The sequence below is a fragment of the Microchirus variegatus genome (assembly GCF_963457635.1).
Source record: "Microchirus variegatus genome assembly, chromosome: 3".
Classification (NCBI taxonomy): domain Eukaryota; kingdom Metazoa; phylum Chordata; class Actinopteri; order Pleuronectiformes; family Soleidae; genus Microchirus; species Microchirus variegatus.
In genome coordinates, this window is record NC_139804.1 from 17,429,652 (window position 1) to 17,452,105 (window position 22,454).

General features: G+C 41.5%; 1 protein-coding gene across 2 annotated transcripts in view; it reads left to right on the plus strand.

Moving 5' to 3' along the window:
* Nucleotides 1–22,454, plus strand: part of LOC310924423 (large neutral amino acids transporter small subunit 4-like) — a 209,526-nt gene that overhangs the window by 182,612 nt on the left and 4,460 nt on the right. The window contains exons 2-13 of one of the 2 annotated variants that reach the window (XM_083886150.1): nucleotides 6,493–6,703; nucleotides 6,793–6,848; nucleotides 7,036–7,112; nucleotides 15,922–16,014; nucleotides 16,137–16,270; nucleotides 16,692–16,903; nucleotides 19,948–20,091; nucleotides 20,736–20,753; nucleotides 21,010–21,136; nucleotides 21,228–21,360; nucleotides 21,748–21,821; nucleotides 22,279–22,402. In XM_083886150.1, coding sequence (XP_083742276.1) covers nucleotides 6,558–6,703; nucleotides 6,793–6,848; nucleotides 7,036–7,112; nucleotides 15,922–16,014; nucleotides 16,137–16,270; nucleotides 16,692–16,903; nucleotides 19,948–20,091; nucleotides 20,736–20,753; nucleotides 21,010–21,136; nucleotides 21,228–21,360; nucleotides 21,748–21,821; nucleotides 22,279–22,402 — 1,338 coding nt within the window. In that variant the 5' untranslated portion in view covers nucleotides 6,493–6,557. The remainder of the gene's footprint in view (nucleotides 1–6,492; nucleotides 6,704–6,792; nucleotides 6,849–7,035; nucleotides 7,113–15,921; nucleotides 16,015–16,136; nucleotides 16,271–16,691; nucleotides 16,904–19,947; nucleotides 20,092–20,735; nucleotides 20,754–21,009; nucleotides 21,137–21,227; nucleotides 21,361–21,747; nucleotides 21,822–22,278; nucleotides 22,403–22,454) is intronic. The other variant, XM_083886151.1, reaches the window with a different exon arrangement.

The window sequence follows — 22,454 nt, forward strand, 5'->3', positions numbered from 1 at the left end:
TTTGAACACTGGACTAGAAATTCTCCACTTTAAAACTAAAACAGAGGTACATACAGCTGATACTGACTCAAGTCACATCACTTTGGGTTGGTCATGTGCGGATGGTTCGTGCTGAAATAGTGTCCTTTCCACTGAAAGTCTCAAAGTCTCATTCAGGGTCAGATTAATCCAGGGTTGTAAACATTGTCGAGAGGATGAGTCTTGTCCTCTCTCAGATCACTTTAATATTATCATTGGATTATGATAAGTACCTCCAAGAATATGTTGCCTAACCCATCTCTAATCACATCTCGTAATACCACCACTACTGCCCTCTACTTTCTCGAATGCTGTTGCTACTAACATGATGATGATTGTTATGCAAGAGGCTTCATACATCTCCATGTAGTTGGGAGTCAGGGTTCTTTTGTTGTGTGGTGTTTGATGTTAAACGGGACGACGGTGCACATCGACGCCCCAAGTATCTTTGGGGTGTTGTGAAACTTAAGGCTTTCAGCAGACTGATTGTAACTCTGAATGGTAATAAACACTGAGTAGGTGTGGTGGCATTATGGAGATTTAAGGACACTCACAATCAACAACAAAAAAAGAGAGGGTTTTTTTTTTTCCCCCGTCTTTCAGAAGAGGTGCTCGTGTTTCACTTTGAAATGAGTCCAGATCAATCTGTGGCATACATTCCACAGCTCTCATCCACATCACAGGTGTTATTGCTCAGTGAGGACAGTGACCTTTGGAAGAGACTTCTGTTTGTGCAAACTCACTTTACTTCATATGATCAAACAGCTGTGATTCCTTGTGGAAAACAAGTCAATAAGACGGGCAGCAGGTCTGACTCAAATGAGAGTTGAAAGCAGCCATGAAGTGCGCCCAACAACAACAAACCAACTGAGGGATCAGATTAGGTTATATTATTGTCCTCGACTTACTCTGATCAAAGGTGGTGCAGTGAGCTGATGCACACAGTGACTCATTGTCCTGTTGTGTGTGTTTTTGTCAGAAAATTGCTTCAGTGTTTTTGCATCCATCAAGTCCTGATTTGCGAATCCTACTAGGTCAGGTATAACATGACACATAGTAAACATGCTGAACCTAGCAATAAATTGGACTAATGCCCTTGTCCTGGTATGCAAACGCTAGAGGGGAATCAATTTAGTGTGTCTGATTGTGCTACGCTTGTTGGTGACGTGCCCCCTTTCAGCTTGTCAGGGTTTTTGTTACGTTTTGAAGTTATGTCACAGACAGAAACAACTACAGCTGGCAGCTTGGTTGCATGTAGCAATAGTTAGTGTCTGTCTACTATTATTTACCTCAAAATATTACATTCTTTAAGCTGTCAGAACATACAGTCTACACATTGCTAAACTAAAGTTGCCTCAATGTCATCTTTTTTTCTTGCTGGTCTCCTTTTCTGTGTGACAGCTTAGTCTAGACAAAAACTTGAACTGTGGGCCATAGTCAGAGCATCAGATTGAACGTATAATGTGCGCATGAATTATTCATTTCCAGACTGTATGGGTGGTTGTGAGTCCAACTTTGAGAAATTTGAGAAAGTACATTTTCAGTCGGACTAACAAGTTCACATGTGTTTTAATTCTCTGGCTAGCAACAATTCATTTCTTCTTACATTGTGTGAATGTATTGCGTGCGTGCGTTTGCCAGGGAGCGTGTGTGAATAACACTATTCATTCCTCCATTCTCCACAGTGATCATCAGACAGGCTGTTTTCTGTCTCTGATCCTCTGATCATGTCTCTGTCTGTGGATTCCTCTCTTTTCATCCCACAAAGGAGCAGTGATACGAGTCCCTGCAGGGTTAATGAGTGCGCACAATAGTGGTTAAATCACTATCACAGGACCCAATCTGAGGAACTGTTGTTGTCTCCATCAGGCTGCTTTCATACAAGCACTTAAGTCTGGAGAGTGTCCAGAGATAGTCTGGAGTGGTTGCATATGTGAATGCAAATGTACAATCATTCAGGAGATTCTCCTGTCACCTCAGATTACCGGTTAATGTCCGAGTAAACTCGTGTAAAAACACAGAAGAAAAAAGTGAGCAAGGAAAAGGAGGATTTCCTGCTTTCTGCTTAGGCCAAGGTGCTACTCCATCACATGGATCCTCTGGAGATTCTCTTGCTGTTGTGAAAGCATCTCACCCAGACAATCTCTTGCATCAAGCGGATAATGTCCAAAGAATTGGGTGTGGCATAGCATAGCCGTTAACCACAAATGTCTTTAGCTTGTTTTGTTACATTGTGATGCAGGGGCAAAAACAACAAACAGGACAGATCAATCATTGGCAATGACAATGGTGTTACTTTTTTGCCTTTTTGTAGTGGGTTAAAAACATGAGAGTGAATCTGAGTTCACCGCGTTCCATTTGAGCAGTCGGGAAAAAAACACACACACAAACATATTTCGAGCTATCAAACGTCCCTGAATCGTGGCATAAAAAATCTTGAAAATGGCGCTAAATCAGGTCATCCATTGTGGTGACGCCTAGAGAAGAAGAAGAAGGGGAAAAGTGACCACCAAAGTGGGATTGGTGGTCCTAAAGCTCTTGAAAAGCATCTGATTCATGGGCTGAGTTGGCCAGACTACAAATGTTTCTGCACATTCAGTCTGTGCAGGGTTTGGCTGAAGCGACAAAAAACATGATCCTCAAGTGTGTCAACAATTTCCAACAAGTGGCATGACCCACTGCAGCAGCAGCAACACGTTCTCATGATAAGAACCAGGTGTTTTCCTGCTACTGCACAACAGTCACGTACAAGAGTCACAATATGGACTCTGGGTACATACACTCACACATCTCATGACATTAGAACCTATCTCAGTGTGTTTACCTGTTCCACCGAAGAAAAATAGATTGCATATTTCCATTCCCTCAGCATACCCATCTAACTGTCCTCATATGACATTTTTCTCTTGATTTGACCCATCAGACCTCTTTCGCCGAGACCCTTTTTTTTAAAGATATGTCATAAGAAAAGCTTATATGTGCTTAGCAGCAGTGTTAATGATACGACCCGCTTTCTTTAAAGAAGTGTTACTCAGTCCTTGAGTTGTCTAAAGTAGACACAAACTTGAAACTTTATCTTGACCTCTTTTCACTACATTTTACGAAGGACAACAGCCAGACTGTTTATATGCAGCCACTTTTACATAGTAATAGTGCATTCCATTTGCCCCAGAAGTCGTAGGTTATGACAACACACCCTAGTTAAGTGCTAACATGAGTTTTAATGATTCTGCTGTATTGAGCCTTCTCTGCAGACAGGCTGATTAACTTATCTATTTTTTCAACCTAACAGATTTTATATGGTAGGTTGCTGGCGGCCATAAAACAGAGATAATTTCTGATTCTAAAGTAGTTGACAATCACAGTTCAGTGTATACACACCAGCTAATAACACAGGTTTCTATACAAATAAGTTTACAGAAATTGATTATAAGGAGTCAATCATAAAATGATGTTTGTTTTATCAGGCTGTGTTGGTGTGTGTCATTATATAAGGTATCTCTGCCTGTTTTGGGAACCATTCTGTATCTTTTTATCCAACATAAAGAAGTTGGTCCAGACTATAACATCAGAAAGATCATAACAAACCCCGGTGTGTTTTGACCCACTGTAAATATTAGCTTCAGACTGATGATTCAGAGTGCAACACTGTAACACTAATCAGCGTAAGAACACATTTTTTCCCAAACTTAATCTCAACTCTTAACATTAGCCCAGAATAAACAGCAATAATCACACAGAGATTATTTTCAGGTCAACTCTTCTTTCTTATTTCCCCTCAATGGGGTTCCCTCTTTCATGGGCGTATCTATTTCCCCTGTGTTCTTGCTCTCAGTGACAATAATAGGTCATGTCATGGTTCCTGGTGAAGAGTGCATCTATAACGCAGTCAGTACCTCATTCAAGCACACTTTGACTTTAACTTGTTTTGCTTCATACTTTCTGAATCTGAATCCACAGTGTGGTATTTCTTCATCACCCAGCATTGTGCCGGTGAAGCCAAGGGTGGGGTATTTGTTGTAGATTATTTGTCCGCTTTATGTTAACCTGCCACTCCTTTCACAAACTTGTCCACACTTTGCTGACTGTGTATCTGTGCATCACTTGTTTACATTCAACCTGTTTAAACTCTATTAAACTCTATGCATGCACCCCCCCCCCCCCACACACACACACACACACCCCCCCCGGGTGCAGCCCTCAGTTTGGGAGTCACTATGCTAGTGCATTTTGTATTTGCTGGATTGGTTGGGTGTAAGGGCTGTGTGTTTTGTAAAATCTTTCAGCACATAAAGGGAAGTCAAGAAAACCAGCTTGTAACCAGAGTGTCATCACTGAACCATGTGAATGCTGGCATGTTTGATAGCATAAGTGTATAGGAGACACAGGCTATATAGCGGGAGGTGGCACAAAGCAAAGGAATTTTGTATAGTTTTTACAGTGTTGACATGACTGAGAAACACCCTCACACCCTCTGAGGGAAAGCAAATATGCAACAAACCCTGTGTTTCTCCACATAGACCTTTAAAAGTCGAAGTCAGTCGATATACCCACATGTTTGCCTGTGTGTGCTCATGTGGTCACAGCTCTTCCTGTGTTGACTTAAGGTTGCTGCTGGTCATTTGATGGTTATATTAATCTAACAGTCAGCACTTCAACAAACCTCAACCTAGAGCATAAAATCTGGTGTCAGTGCCCTTATTTTTTTTTGCCAAGATAAATGTCACTGGCTCTGCAGGTGGTAATGCTAGTCTGTTAGGAGGCAGACTGAATATTTCCACAAATATGACCTGGCATGAAGTTTCATGGTCCCCATTTGATGAATTTTGTCATCATCTGAAGTCACAATTGCAATTGCTGTAATTAAAAATAGAATTGATTGTAGTTTAACCGCTTGGTCCTGGTCATGAACATGGTTTGGTTTATGGCTAGGAAAATACCACACGTGTGGTCTTGAATTGGTTTTGAAGTGTTTGGCGGATGTGTTTAAGAGTAACCTGTGAACATGGTGATTTGTCAAAAACCACTACCAATGTACCTTTGGAGAAAATAGTTTTAATTGAGAATTCATTAATTCAGTCATGGAAACATCATTTTTGGGTGCATTGTCTCCTCCAGCATTAGATGGAGAATGTGCCATGAAAGTTGGTGCAGAATTTAAGCTAATTGACAACTTTTTGGTAAATCGAAATGGTGCAGTGGCTAGCATTGTTGCCTCACAACAAGATGCTCAGAAAGATTTTGACACAGTGGAAAGCTCTACTACTAAGCTGCTAAATGGACCTTGTGGCATTCAATGTTTTTTTTTTTAAATCATTGAATATTCTATTGATTTCCTCTACAATTAGAATGCACTCGAATAAAAAGCACCATGTCAGCGGCAGACGCCTTTCAGTGAAATCCCCGTAGATCATTACAGCTCTGCATCGTTTTCAGCAGCTGCTTGTTTTTATAATGTTCCGGAGCTCAAGTGTCCTCACATCCCTCAGTACCACCACCAAAACAGCCCTGCAGTCGGATGTTCACTCAGAACTCCCGACCTTTCACCTATTTACGTCCTCATAGGACACCGTTTTCTGTAAACAGATGCATTTATTATGAAGTAATAGCTTCCTGTTGTTCCTCCAAATGTGCACCCTATCCTCAGCCAGATCCATCCATGCTGCGTCCTTGTTTAGCTAAAGCTGGCTCAGCAGAGGCCCGCATCATCATCACCCTTTAAGAACAAAGAGAAAGCAGATTTGTCCTGTTTATTAGATGCACACAGGTATTTAGCTGCCGTTGATACGTTTGCTCCCAAACAGAGAAATCAAGGAAACATTCTTTTGTTTGCATGACTAAGTGTTTTATAGCCGCCCCCGTAATCTAGTGTTATCCTGGTAGTTTATCCAAAAACAAGTCAAGGTGAATGAGGAGTCTCTGTCTGTGTACAAGCAGTTTCCTCATAGGCAACAGCCCATTAAAGCAGATAGACAGAAATAGACTCCACATGAACTCAGTGGACTGTGTTTACAAGAGACTCAGCTGGAGGAATAAGCTGATTGAAATCTCTTACATAGTCCCTTGCACAGTGCTTGCTTGGGTTGTGCTATTTCTGGAAGCTGTTTACCTTGTATTGTGTATTGTGTTTGCCTCCAGTTTATTTACTTGACCTTTTATTAGTCAGTAGCCTTTTCTCGTAAAGAGGGCTGGGGAAACAATTGAAGTGAACAGGTCCTTTTCTGGCTGGACAGTATAGTCGTTTCCTTTTTTTCTAGAAGCAAATACAGACATAGATAGATAGATAGATAGATAGATAGATAGATAGATAGATAGATAGATAGATAGATAGATAGATAGATAGATAGATAGATAGATAGATAGATAGATAGATAGATAGATAGATAGATAGATAGATAGATAGATAGATACCTTTCTTGGTAGTTGTAGATCTGATCCCTTTCCTGCTCTGCTGTCATTTCCCTCTCCATTCAGACAACAGCTCCAGCTTCTCAAACACATCCACTTCTAAAGATAACAGCACAGATGAGTACCTGGAGATGAATGGCTGGCCCATCTGCAAGGACCAGGATGAGATGCTGAACCTGGCCTTCACCGTGGGCTCCTTCTTGCTGTCGGCCATAACTCTGCCCATGGGCATCATCATGGACAAGTATGGACCACGCAAGCTGAGACTTGTGGGCAGGTGAGATGTATTCGAATGTCTGACATGTGTCACACAGTTATGGTCAGTCTCTTCCTTTTGTTGACACCCATGACGTTGTGTGTCCTCAGTGCTTGCTTTGCCTCTTCCTGCCTCCTCATTGCCTATGGAGCCACAGATCCCAACAGTATGTATTTTTACCCACATATTCCCTTATAGATAACTTTAGTAGCATGTAAATCATGACTCATACAGGGCATTAGACATATGCGCTGTATTTATGAAGGAGGGACACAAATCGATGTTATCAGTGGTAGTTGTCCAGATTGAATACATCTGTCTGGGCCATTAAAATGCTATTTTTGTATTTGCAGATCTGTCCATGCTGATCTTCTTCACTTTGGCAATGAATGGGTTTGGGGGCATGTGTATGACCTTCACTTCTCTGACGGTGAGTAGAAAAGCTTTAACTGTCTTGCTTACATAGAGATGGCTGGTGAGAATTTAATGTCATATTAAGTAAAACTGCAGAAAATAGGGTAAATCAATATTTTATTTCACAAACAGTTGCCATAGGAGTTGTTAAATTGCCTGAGCCATAAAATGGGTCCATATTCCAACTGTTTTCTTTCAACACTGATTTTCAGTATCTTCCTCACTCATGTTTCAGAGAACCGGGTTTCATTTCTTCACCTAAAGTTCCCTTTCAAAACATAACACTGCTATACATTTTCAGAATTCACAATGGTTTTAAAGTTGCATGCTACAGCTTTGAGAGTGCAACATGGTGCAAGCATGTCAGCCCGTGATTGTGTGCACACACTTTCATAAAATGAAAACCTGTAACATTGTGTACACATCAAGTCACGTATGAGTGTAAGGTGAGAAGGGATTTCTTGAGTGTCTCCTTCAGCTGGACGCTGTGACCTACTTTCTGCCACCACGATTGGCTCATTGCTCGCGGTGTTCGTTGCAACATTCAAGTGAATCTAATGTAATTAATACATTGATGGTCATGTACAGGACCCCCTTAAACACATAGCTTTCAGAAACTGCAGAGCTTATACATTGGGAAAATTACGGGGGAAGTGTTCCAATGAGCACTTCTCACATGGACATGGTAAACAATCCCATTTGAATGGAGCATAGATACAGACCGAGTCTATAATTACCTGTGGTACTCAAATGCAATTGCCTGACCGGCTACCAAAACAGAGGCTTGATAACAACACACAGGGGAGTGTGAGGTCATATCAGTACTATGCTATACTATATTTACATGCGCAATATTTGTTTCCCGGAATTTGAATATATACAATACATATCGCACCAGTAAAAGTAATGGTTACCAACCGGTTGGTATGTGGTATGAGGGGGAATCATAGATGTGGTATGAGGGGGAAATAGGTGAAAAGCAGAGAACATGAAAGGGGTGGAGGAGAGGAAAAGATGACGTGTATGTGCAGATTAGACAACAGGGAGCGAGAGAGAGAGAGAGAGATGGACTAGGGAAGGCAGAGAGGGTATAAGCTAGTGTCAGGATGACTTTGCCAGTCAGATGAAGTGCTGCATCACAAGAGCGGAGGACACGTGACAGAGAGAGAGAGAGAGAGAGAGAGAGAGAGAGAGAGAGAGAGAGAGAGAGAGAGAGAGAGAGAGAGAGAGAGAGAGAGAGAGAGAGAACATCTGTATCATTCATTCATTATTCAGTCCTGCTCTTCCAAAAAAGACCTCTCCTCATTACTATTTAATTCTCACAAGGACACATGGATTACCAGAGTGTGTGTGTGTGTGTGTGTGTGTGTGAATGCCTGGAATAGACAGTCTGCAGATGTGTAGTTCTAACAGCATAACTGTAAGGTCCCATATATACAGTACATATAGACTTAGACTGAGTGCTGTGCTTATGACACCTTATGTCACCAAAGTGCTTGGCTTTAACCTATGTGTATGTCTTCTTCATTTCCTCATTCATTCTCTTATGCATTCTTTTAATTTTAAGTGACCTTGAGTTTGTCAAAAGCACCACATAAATAAATAAATAAATAAATAAATAAAATGTATTATTATGTTATTATTCATATTTAAAAACTCCAACTGCATTTTGTTGTAGTCTGGCACAAACTTTATCAACATTTACTTCCTAATTAGTATTTAACAGCCGCACCTCAACAGCTGTGGATGGAAAGCTCAGTTAACACTTACTTTTTTCTTCTGTTGCCTCTTTCATATGCAAGTAGTAGCAAGTGTTTTTTAGTACTTGTTGTTAAAAGTCCTATACACATTATTATTATCATTAATTGTCCTGAGCCTTTTCAGGTGTGTTTTTAGAGATTACGTTGTTAGTTTAGTAGATTACTGCTGATTCAGAGCTGAATGATGCAATATGTTCTTGTGGATGTAGTTTGGGAGGCACATTTAGAAAATATTGTAATTCCTACACCGTTCACTTGATTTGGATGAATACCCTAAAGTGCAGTTAAAGCTCTTGTTTGTTTCATTTCAAATCCATTGTAGTGGTGTATAGAGCCAAAAAGAAGGGAATTGTGTTAATGTCCCAATATTTATGGACCTGCCTGAATATTGAAGTGGCGAAAGTGCCTGACTGTGCCTCCCCCTATAGAACACAGTGTGTGCGTATCTTTGTTTCTGACATCTGTTACCGTATCACGAAACACAGTGAGAGGAGAGTGATTCACTGAGGAGACAAACAGAAAGCAGCGACGGGGGAATCTAATGTGTTTGTGTTTGGCTGTGTATCCCCACCCATGCTTTGCAGTTTCCTCTTCAGGTGCCCTACTGAGACCCTCACTGAGAAACAAACACCCTCACACACACACACACACACACCCTCCCAAACCTGTTTCCCTTGTCTTTAGTCTGGTTGTTTTTGTCGTCTCTGGTGTCAGCTGCTCGGTGGCGAGACTGGACCTGCACACATCTGCCAAAACTGTATCATGTACACACATGCCGATGCAGTGCTACTGTACCTGTTATGTACAGTTTGTCAGCGTGTGTCTGTGTTTTGACTGCGTGTTGTTTTAGCTGTGGGGCACCTCAAACCGACAGGAAGCTCAATTACTGCGCCCTGCAGGAGTCGACAAATGTTTCATTTATGCCGCCAGAGAGAGAGAGAGAGAGAGTAAGTTGTATGGATGACATCCTCAGACTGTTTCCTCTGTCTGGCCTTTTCCTGAAACTCTCTGGGTCAAGGGTTGTCACAAAGGAAAAAACAAGTATTTTAAGAAAACTTTTCCTTCTCAGAGGAGGGAAATTCTGACGCAGCAACTCAGGCGTCACTGAAATTCCACAGGTCAACTTGACCCACCCGACTCACATGCTGTACCTTATGTGTTTGTGTGTGTTTAAGACCAAATTCAGGGGCAACTGGACTTGAATGGTTTTTGAAAATGTTCTCTCCGCCAAGATTCTTGTTCAGTTGTGAAGTTCTGAATAGAAGTGAAGAGGGTGATACAATGACGTTTGGAGAGCGATGACCTGATTGAACACCCAATTATTCTTCTTCCACCATTAAGCTTTATTCCCTCTGCTCACTCTTTTCTTGCTCCCTCAACAAGCATTAAGTGCACCGCTTGGCCCCTCTTTCTTCTTCTTTTTCTCCCCCCTTTTGTTTCTTCTCTTTGCTTGACTTCCTCATTCTCTCCTGTGAATGCACACTCAGCACTTACTGCTCTGGTGATTGAAAACAGGGAGAGAAAAGGAGAAGGGGAAAGTGTTTGATTCTCTGTTTCCTACTGCCCTTCATTTCCCCCCATTGTGTTTTTATAGACACCTTTATGTGACAGAATGTAAATATATATGTCCATGTACAGAACATTACATCCACACCCACAGACACACATGGAGCTCCTCCCGTTGTTCTTTGTCTCATTCGCTGCACGTGCAGTAGCCCCTCTGCTTCCTGGAATTGGTTTCCTCATGTGCTCAGGACCATAATCTACTTTAAAATGTTTATATGCCCTCTTCTCGAGCCTCGTCTTTCCTGTCACTGGACAGTGTTGAAATGTTGTTATGCACCTTTGTGCCGATCATCTAACTGAAACTGTGGTCATTTGTCCCTTGATGAATGTGTTAAAGGAGAAACAAGGAGTCATTTCTTGTCAGATGGGAATATATGAAGTGCACACGCAGCTATACTTTAATTTCCTCAGCGAGGGGATGAGAGCAACAAGACAGTGTGATCAGGCTATTTTTACCACGCAGGAGATGGCAGGGGGCGATAAGAGGAAGGACAGTGCATGTTCTGTTTACTGCATGAGACCATATGAAATGAAGGGAGCAAAGACTGGTTGGGGGGGGGGGGGGGGGGGGGTGTTGACGACTTAATGCCAAAGGTCAAGAGTTGCTGAGTAACATGAGATGGGAGCTGGCCAGACACAGCAACACTTGCTGATGTCATCGGGCTCACATGGATGAACCTTGGTGTGAATCTGGCAGCAGGCTGGTCCTGGTACTGGCTGGATCTAGTTTATAAAACACTTCCAGCCACAGAGTGAACAACACTTGTTTCGGAGAAATATCTTTCTGGTGTAGAGAGAGACTCATGTTTCTTGTTTTTTTTCAGGGGCCAATATGCAATAAGCCAAAGAACACGCACGCTTCCTTTGAAAGTAAATATGGAGAGTCTACTAGAGAACAACTTGTAATTTGATGGGTCTATTGTCGCTTTAAAGTGGTATGCATGTGCCGTACGTGCTGTAACCATGACATGCATCATATACAGGACATCCTGAACTCAGTGCTTTTCAGAGAACTTCTTGAATTTGACGGGGTAGAACAGAAAAACAACTTTATTTGAATGCAGGAGGGGTCTGGAGTTTTTGATGTTACTCATCTTCAACTGATAGAGAGTAGTACTTTACTATGTACTCATATACAGTAGATAATACTTGTTTCCTGACATCTTATCATGTAAAATGTCCTGTATTGCACCTTTAATAAAGGTGAAAAACATATGATACTTAAGTCTTAGAACTGTCACTGTAACAATAAGCGAGCAGAAGATGACGTCAGGTTGACGGAGGTATGCGGACTGGAGTTTGTTAGCTGGTGTTTGCTAATCGTACATCCCCGCTCTCATGGATGGGAGAGTCCACTCTGTGCGTCAGGACAGCACCGGTCAGAGCTGGTTCTTATGCTGCTGCTGCTGAAATTTCCACTTGCTGCAGCAAACGCTCTTCCTTGTTTCATTTCTCTCTCTGTCCAGTTTCCTCTGTTGTTTCCCCTCCACCAGGCCGTCCTCAGGCTCAGCATGTTGTCTCGCTCCCTCAGCTTCTTCGTTATCTGTCACTCTGCCTTTCCTTTGCCTTTGAAAAAAAAAAAATGCTCAGCAGACGGTCTTTCCTTCAGTGACTTACGACATATTTGACAAAGAGCAAGGCAGGCAAAAAAAAATTGTCATCACAGGGGAAATCTTTAAACAAGCAAGCAGTTTTAGATAAGATAATTGTGAGTTGATGGAGGTTCGTTGTCTTACTCTGTTGAATACATTTACACATTGCATAAAGGTAAAGATAAAGGTTAAAACAGGATAAAGCTTGCATGGGGCTGTCCTGAAATGTTACCACTAAGCAAATATGTTAATTATAAAGAAGTGGGTCACAAGATGAGCTGACTCACCTGGATACTAGTCAAACAAAACCCTTGTCCTGAGACTAAAGTGTTTTTGTCTCATGAGATTTCCTGAATTTTTATCTTTTTTATATTTTATCACAGAACCCTATTGGTCAATTTTCACGGGTTAGCAACAAGTGGAGTTTGAAAGTATGTTTGCCTTAGAGCAAAAGCGGAAAATGAATGTGCTGTCGCTAAATACAGCAGACTCCTCTGTTAAATATTGAGATTTTAGAAATGTCCTCGCTAAATTGTAAATGTTCCACTAATGGAAAAGCAAAAAAAAAACGAGTCAAGTTGAGTCGAGCTGAGTACACTCTTAGAAATAAGGGTTCCAAAAGCGTTCTTCTACAAGGGCTGAGGTTCTACCTGGAACCATCTGCATCTGAAAAACCCTTTCCTGAAGAAAAGGTTTTTCAAGGGTTATTGGTAACACTAATGGTTCCAGTAAGAACCATTTTGATCCAGAGAACCCTTTAAAACCCCTTTCATGAATAAAGGGTTTTAAAATGGTTCTTGGTGGAACCCTCAAAAAATCAGAAAGGGTTCTCCTATGAGGACAAGCCGAAGACCCGTATATGGTTCTACTTAGCACTTTTATTTCTAAGAGTGTGAATGGAAACGCATGTGTTGCAGAACCTATGTAGCCTTCATTTAGCATCACAACTCAAAAGCTATTTAATTTGTCTATTGTGGACTACTAAAAACTCAGTATTCCAAAATGGAGCCTTTCATTGTTATTATTTTATTCTCAATATCTGCCTATAATCTAAATATTCAATTATTTTGTTATTACGTGTGACTGTGTACACTTGCTGTGCTGCCAGTTGCTCGTCGTCAGGGTGTTTAACGCCACAAACCTGTCTGACTGACTGACTGACTGATGTGTTATTGACTCTGGCAACAGAAACTCTGTTATCTGTCACTCATCAATCCTGACAGCAGCTCCTCCCATCGACATGCTTGCCCACACATCATCCTGACAACGCCGTAACTCCCGACATCGTCTTTCACATTGAGCTGACCAAAGTGGTTTATGAGGTGTTTTTTGGGAAACAGCAGTCTAACAGCAGTCTAACTGGCTGTTTGTGACTCAGTGAGCAGTCAAACGCTTGAGGTTCAGCTCAGTGTCATCACGATGACTGTACACGCGGAGCTTAATTACACTAGTATCTTCAATTGTTTTGTTATTTGTTTTTTGCTGAGGCACTGGCCTGTTGACTCATGTGATTTTGTAACAGCAACAGTGTGTATTTTAAAAGAACTTGTTCCTGGAGCAAATAAACAGGACAAAGTGGATTATTGGGAGATGTGGAGGTGAATGACAGAGATCAATTCAAGTGCAAAATCCAGAGGATTTTTTTTCTTTTTTCAAATCTCACACACTTCTGCACTTCTGAAATCAAATAACCCCATTTGAACTGAGCAATTGTTCAAAAACCAGTATAGTCTAATTTATAGCAATCGCCTATTAATATTCTGTCTTTGTATTAAAGCGGACCTAGAGTGGTCCTGTTGCACATATATGTTAGTTATGGAGGTCTTCTTACATACATTAACTTGTTTTTATGGTCAAAATCTCCTAGTTGCTGTAAACGAGCCGATAGAAATCCTCTTTTCTGACGGTGTTTCCCAGCCACGAGATTCTCACCCAGAAGACTGAGTCTCGTGATTGGCCAGTATATTCAGCACACCCGCTCTCAGAATCACGGCTCCAGGAACTTCCGGTCTAGGTCCGCTTTAATACTTTAGACAGGCCTTAGTCTACTGACAATATAGCATTTTCATTGTTACAAACAGCTAATCTGGACAATGTCAAGAAAATGTTCAGAAATTGTAAGAAATTGTGTCTCAACGCAGCTTAAGGTACTGCTGTTTCCAGGGGCCCACGAGAGGGCCCCAAGAGTAAGTAAGCAAGCTGTTGGTCATTTTGTCAGATTCATCTGTATCCATTGTTCAGAAACAGAAATACATTATTCTCACCCAAAGAAGAAAAATCCCTCCCTCCCATACAGTCCCTTACTCTAAAGCAGGGGTTCTCAAAGTTTTGATACCTGAGGGCCAATTTAGGAACCCAACATTGGACTGAGGGCCACCAAAGGAAAAAAAACAGAAAAAAATCCCATTTGTAATCATTTTAATGACCAGATTGCAGTTCTACAGTTTACACTTATTGGTCTGTATCCAGTAATGTCCAATAAACATTTAACAAGCTTAGTAGCTCCTGGATTAAAACTATCAACTGTAATTCATTGTGGGCCGCCAGAAATGTTTCTGCGGGCCGCCATTGGCCCCCGGGCCGCACTTTGAGAACCAATGCTCTAAAGGTTATTCACATATTTCCTAAATACTCACAGCGCTCTTACAACAGAGTGGGCATGAAAAAAATGACCCATCATCACAGACCAAAAATTAGGAAGTGAAAAAGCAGCAGTGGGGGAATGAACCTGATGACTGCATAGATATCATGAGTTGGCCTATATTTGTCATGACCACATCATTTCTGTTGATATAGACACAAACTGGGCCTGGTCATTTGGCTTTCTTCAAGTGTCATACTAGATTCTTGCGGTTCACTGCAGCCTGGGGGAGAAAGAGAAGTTGACAAAATTAGGGGCCCTTTTTTTTTTTTCTTGACAAAGATGTTGTGATTTTAGTGGTTCACCTTTGGTCCAATTATTCTTGTGACGTCTGTTTGAGGGGTGAGAGGGTTCAGCCATCTAACTAACAAGCTGCACCCTGTTGTGAACATAGTGGCTGGATGGACGGGTTGACAGACACATTCAGACAATGAGAGGAAAGTCTCACAACACTTTAGCAGCCTATGACCCAATAATGTTTGTACTGCCCCATCCCATTCTTCCTGGCTGACTTCCTCTTCATCTCCATCTTAGAACTATTTTGTCCATAACCATCACTCTGACAGATCATACTACATTTCTACTTCATATGTTTCTCCCACACTCTGTTTCAGTGCGGTTGTTTGTTTTTTTTTACTGCACATTTTCACTTCCTGTGGCAGGTGCTTTGTTTAAGAACAGTGTGTTCTCTTTATTTTGAGTCGGTGGTTGAACGTCACCATGTCAGACGTTATTCTGACACCGCACTGCTTCAAACCCTGAAACAAAATCAGCGGTAAAAATACCCTGCTAGATACAGCACCACGTTTACTTCGTGGTGACAACAGGCTTATCAGTAGCCAATCGTGCAGAACACTTGGGTGAGGCATTTGCCTGCATTTGTGCAACTGGATTTTTTTTCACACTAAGTGATCCTTCGTTGGTTTGAGTGGATTGTGCAAGGAGAAAAATATGGCAACTGACGTCATGAAGCATTAATGATTAATAGTTAATGTTTGAACACACAAAATCAAACTAAACCCTTAACACAAGCTTGGTTTCATCCCCAAACTTTGAAAGATGACAAATCATTGCACAATGTACAGTAATGATTTAAATCTCAAAGAAATATATATGTGATACATTAATCACACCTCTCTTAATGCTGCAGTACATTGTGAAGTGACAAAAACAAAAACTCTTCACTAAATACTTTTTTCTCAAGATAAACATTGATTACATGCCATGTATTTAATATTTGTTTTCTGTCACTTGTGCTTTACATAGCTTCCCAACATGTTTGGAGACCTGAGGTCGACCTTCATCGCCTTGATGATCGGATCCTATGCTTCCTCTGCTGTAACCTTCCCTGGCATTAAGGTAGGATTGTTTGCAGTTTTTCACTGATTTAGACCATCCTTATCAACATGAACTCAAAAAAATCTCACTGTGTCTCCACGATGATGAGGATGTTTCTTTGGTTTTCTTTCTCCCACCTATAGGTGATCTATGATCTTGGTGCCCCCTTCATCTACATTCTGCTGGTTTGGGCCGGCTGTGCCTGCCTCGTCTTCCTCAACTGTTTCATCAACTGGCCCCTGGAGCCCTTTCCTGGCCCAGAGGACATGGATTTCACGTAAGATAAATAGACATGCATTCATTCAAGCTGCACTTACACACAAAGGCGTATAACATTTCTGTAGCCTCCAGCTATCCTTCTTAGGCTGCGTTTGTAATGTTGTTAGCTAAACTTTGGCTTTAGTTGTAAGTGGATTCTGAGTCTGCATTCTCCACTGAGATGCTTGTACAAGGTAGACATCCTTGCTCACACACATACCCAGTAAATCCAGAGTACTGTAGCAGAAGCTGAGTAAGCCCTAAAGACAGGAAATACCATAAACCAGATGATCAGGTAGTTTAACTCTCATTCACTATTTCTTTTCTCTCATTTTTTTCCTTTTTTCCCCTCTTCGTCTGCTGTCGTTTCTCCACTTTTCCTTTTGTATTCGATTTTCCTGTTTCTATTCCTGATATTCCTGATTCTCCCTTTTCTTCAGGGTGAAGATCAAGTTCAGCTGGCTGGGCTTTGACCACAAGATCACAGGGAAGCAGTTTTATCGGCAGGTGACCACGGTGGGGCGCCGCCTCAGTGTTGGCAATGCCATCAAGCAACCAAACCAGGCGGACACAGAGCTAGCCACACAGGATGCCAACAAGCTGTGCCTGTCCACTGCCGACCTGGAGGTGAAGTGCAAGTCCCAACAAGAAAGTAAGTGTGAACTTCAATGATTTGTTCAAGCTGGTGCTGCTCAGAGAATGTCACTGTGGTGTGTGAGAGAGAAAAGCTCCCTTATAGTGAACAGGGTGTTTATTTAGCCCTGTCCAAAAGCAGTTCCACTATAGGTAGTGTCCCTCTGTCCAACTTATGAATATTCATCCAAGCATCTCAAAAGCCAATCTGCTCAAGTCGGTCTTGTGAATGAACTGGAGACCTGCTCTGTATGCCAAATTAGTCTAAAAGGAGTTCAGGACAGACGGCGACTTCCTGAACAAGAGTCCTCCAACAGGGACACAAGGACTTTTTAAAAAGCTGCTGAAGACCTCAGCGTCCTAACAGGTGGGCAGTCCCCTCTTCTCGTGCTGTGATATGTGAAAACCACCATCACATCTTATCTTTGAAAAGCATAAACCCTCCAGGCCTGACCTACATCTGTATACTGTATATATGCACTGTCACCGTAATAGTGTCTCCTATTTGTCCATTTGCGTCTGTCCTACATTCATACTAACTTAACCTCTGTTACCCCTGACACCTCCAGGCCTCTTCAGGCCTTCCTGGCTCTCACGCAGGGGTCACAGGCTCCCACTGTGCAAAGGTGGGGCTTGGCAGTGGTGGGGGTTCTGGTTGTCCATTTCTTGGTTTCTTTAGTACCAAATGGACCGTGGAATCCATTTGGACCCCTCTTTTAGAAAAGCTGCCCAGCTGGTGTGCGGTATGCTGGCAGGGAGCTTTATGTTGGGTAGTATCTAGCGAGTCCAAGTGCAATTGTGTGTACGTGTGTGCGTGCATGCGTGTATGTGTGTACTTGTATTTATTACCTCTTAAGGAACCTTTCTGGCATAAACACTGACCTTGTCATGCACTGTATGTGTGCGTAATATGGGCCTCTTTAAGGCTCCTGACAGATGGAACATGTCCAGCTGTTGTGAAACCAACCATAACCGTGTTGATACACACACACACACACACACACACACACACACACACACACACACACACACACACACACACACACACACACACACACACACAGGTTTGCACAGCTATTTTCTTAGGATTCTGCATTGACTTGCATTCATAGGACAGCCAAAATAAAACCCTAACCATAACCAGTTAATGCTAAACCACTTCCTCAGAAATTAGCCTCTTTAGAACCAGGTTTTGGTCTCCTACTGGTCCTGACGTAACAAATACAAGAACACTCACGCACACACACATAAACCTGCTGACACACTCAGCATAGCAACAATGTACTATATTTTGTTATGAAATCTAGAATTTGATCCAGTAATTTTTTGACGATAACAGCGATTTTAGGCACTTAATAAAATGTGTAATAAAACCCTTGCCTGCTTACGTCTAAGATATCTAGAACGTGTTGACTGTTTTATCTCACCCTTAGACAAAATGGTCAACAGAGTAACACACACAATCGGAAATGGTGTCTAATGGTGAGATGGTGACAAACAAGTTGATTATACAGCATGTTCTTTGTGTTCGCTGGCTGGCAGCCATGTTTTCGTTGAGCGTGAGCATCTGTGTCTAATTCGGGCTCCTGGCACATGGGGCACACAGTCAGGACCAGTTCCTCAACCCTATTTAAAAAATGTCCCTTTAATATCTAATCCGTACACACCATGTTAATTAGTTCAGGTTACTTTTACTTTTACAAAAATAATAAATAAATGTTAACATGCTGTCACACTGAGCTAAGATGGAGCGCATTGTAAATTACACCTGATGAAGAGCCACATGTTGACATTTTCAGTGTGAGCCTTTTAGCATTGTTACTTTATCATATAAGAGTAGCATAATGCATTTATTATTACTATTTCAGATACTTATTGTGGTGGATCAATACATGCTTATAAAAAAGCAAATGCCTCAGTAGCTCGACCTCTTTACGGAGCAATTCCCCTCATTAAGCCTCGGGTGAATACCTGTTGTTCTGGCTAATAAACCCATCTGCTCTGTATGTGTATCCACCATTAACTGGATTATCCAGCGCATGGACACATGGACAATTGTGTCCATTTTCCATTTGTATCCACAACTTTGATTAATGATCAACTTTTCCTAGAATTCACCTTTCCTTGAATCCCCATCTGACTAAGGAGCTTGAGACATGTTTCCTTGACACCCAAGGGCAAGTGGGAATATTTAGATGTCAATCTTCCCCTCCTAACCCTAACAGCACTCTGGGGCATGTTGCTGTAGTTTTCCATTGTACAAAAAAGGTGTTAGAAACTGAGAGGGGAAAAGACAATCTCCTGTTGCATTTGTCTGCAGAGACTAGCAAGTTTTACAACAAAATATAATATTTGTAGAAATGCAATGTAAGATTGCTGGAGAAAACCTAGCGACGTGCATATTAAAAGGCATTTACTTTGTTTATATGAGAGATGTCTACTGCCTAGAGTAACACTTGCCTGAAGAGAAACCAATGAGGCAGTTCTATAGACTATGTTTAGTTTTTTTGTCTTTGGAAATATTGAAATGTCGGTCTTGCACATGTGCTGCAGTAATCAAGTCACCTTTTGTTCCCACACAAGAAAGAATTAATGGATGGTTGGAGTCATATGGAATTAGTGTTTTTGGATTCATAGACATTATCTGCAACCAGGCACATACACTTGTACTAACTGTCAATCAAACTCTCTGGTTCCCTTTAAATGGAAACATCATTTACAAAGCTGACATGATGCATGTGCTATTGAAGAACACCGGAAAGTTCCCTTGGGTAAATGTAAACTAATGTTATAAATGAGAATAAGAAGCTAATTTCCCCTGAGGCAGAGTTCTTTTTGCAACCAGTGGAGTCACCCCCTGGTGGCTAAATTCTACTTCCATCCTACTTCACTTGTTAAACTCAAAGGCTGCTTCCATTTGTTATATACAGTCTATGGTTTCTACTGTGAAAAAAACATTTGCACTTAAAATTAAATAGATAATATTTATTTATCTGGCTGTTATAATAGCACACTAGTTTGATGGATTTCTGTCTGATGACCTTTCTCTCGTCTCCTCTGCAGCTCAGTCCTTCATGAAGAGCGTCCTCAGTCCCATCTTCATGCTGAGCCTCATCACTATGTGTGTGACCCAACTGCGTCTCATCTTCTACATGGGAGCCATGAACACTATCCTGGAGTCCTTGACGGGTGGAGACCTAAGCAAAGGTGTGTGTTGCCATGGGTTTAAAACTATAGTGCATAACGTTTGAATCTTTATCAAATGAGTTCACAATGCTGATTAGGACTGAGCTCAACTCCACGTGACTGCGCTTCTCAGTACAGCTGTGTTTAGTTCTTGTGTTTCCTCGCAACATTCCCACACTGCACACAGTAGGGGGGTTTATTTTATGTCAAGACAAATGGAGTCAACATTGCACTAGTAAACCAAGATGGCTGCAAACGGGTTGGAGTATGACTGAAAACAGCTCCCTCAGTCAGGTCTGATAGTATTGCTTGACAGAGCAGATTTAAACAGGCAGAATAGTAACATCAATGACAACAAAAATCCCCAAACGTTACGCACTGCAGCTTTAACTGTGCATGCAATCTTGGGTGGGTTCTGTGAATGGTTTCTGTTGACCTTTAACATCTGACCACAGACATGTATCTGTGCTGCAATGACCGTTTCCTTCCTCTCAAGACTGTTTGTTGCTTTTCTTTCTGCTCTGCGGCACTGATAGCAACCCTCTTTCTGCTGCTTTCTGCTAAAAAAGTAATTGTTGTTAACTGAGGCTCCATCTTTCCTTTTTTACCTTTCTTCTCTTTTACTCCTCCTCCTCTTCTGTCATGCTGGCTTCATGCTGCTGCAGTGGAGGTGATGCATTTGGGTAAGAGATTTCAGGCCAAGTTACAGAGATGTAATCACCTTCATAGTCCTTTTTGTCTCCCTTGTCTTGTGAGAGCATGAAGGTTGAATGAAATGTGTGGTCACTACCCCCCCCAAAAAAGTAAATTACAGTGGGATTGTTTTTTTTTGTTTTTTTTTTCATTTTCCTCTATTCCTCATTTAAATCATGTGAAACAGCTCAAAACAGAGAATAAATACATGACAACTATTATTTTTTCTTTTCACCTGTTCCTCAGTGAGCGTTTACACGTCCATCTTTGGCGTACTCCAGCTTTTGTGTCTGGTCACCTCTCCCGTGATCGGCTACGTAATGGATTGGAAACTCAAAGATTGCGAGGATGAGAATGACAAGAGTGCCAAGAGGTGAGGCTGCACGCCTAAATATATAAATATAAATACAATATGTACATATTTAAATGCCTGACTTTCATTTTATTCTGCTCCGGTGCTTTAGGGAGCCTGGTCAGCCTCGTCGTCCTGACAAACAGATCCAGAAGATCGTCAACGCCACCAGAGCCTTTATTTTCACCAACCTGCTCCTTGTTGGCTTTGGAGTCACCTGCATTGTCCCCAACCTGCCACTGCAGGTACACACACACACACACATTTTTGTGCAGCTATTTTTCTGAGGACACTGTATTAACTTCATTTAGAAAGCCTAAGCAAAGCCTTACCCCTAACCTTAACCATAAACAGTTCATTCCTAACCTTAACCTAACCAAAGTTTAAATCTAACCACTTCCTCTGGAACACACACTCACATTATCAATGCAGTATCATTAAATTTCTAACAGGAAACATTCACATGTAGTTACTGATGTTTCTTAATACTTTAGTGACATCTACTGGACAGAATTTGTCATAGCATGTTATTTACTGATGCAGAGTCTCATAAATGTGATGGCAGTCACTTCTGTGAGGGGAGCTCTTGCTTAATGGAAAGTGTGTCTCTCTTTTCTTCTCTTCTCCTCCAGATTCTGTCGTTTGTCTTGCACACGATCGTCAGAGGCTTCATCCACTCTGCAGTTGGAGGCCTCTATGCTGCTGTGTAAGATTAACTGCATCAAAACGCACACAATCCACACTGTATAAAACCAGAGAATATACCATGACTGGATGGAATACCTGGCCTAGTTAGCATTTCATCATTCACTATCCCTATGACAGTGGAACAAAACCATAAACATTAAAGGAATAGTATATATTTTTATTGTGGTTGTACGCTGTATTCAATGTGTTCCATTTACATGACAACTCTGAGCTGACTGAGCTGTGTAAACTTTCTGCTGTTTTAGTTGAAATGACTGTTTAATAAGGCGATGAATCAGTGAACATAGTAATAATAATAATAATAATAATAATGATAAATAAATGAATAAAGTGCAGTTGAAAGCCAGGTTAAAACATGATTAAAACATTATTATATAGTTTTTTATTTATTATTCATTGTATGCAATGATAAGCTCATATTGGACTGTTTGAGACATGTTGTTTATCCCCTACAGGTACCCGTCTTCTCAGTTTGGCAGCCTCACAGGCATGCAGTCACTGATCAGTGCTCTGTTCGCCCTGCTCCAGCAGCCTCTCTTCATGTCCATGGTGGGGCCCCTGGAAGGAGACCCTCTCTGGGTAAGATGTCCCATATGTGATAGATCCTTTGAATGTCTGAACGAGCTTTGGC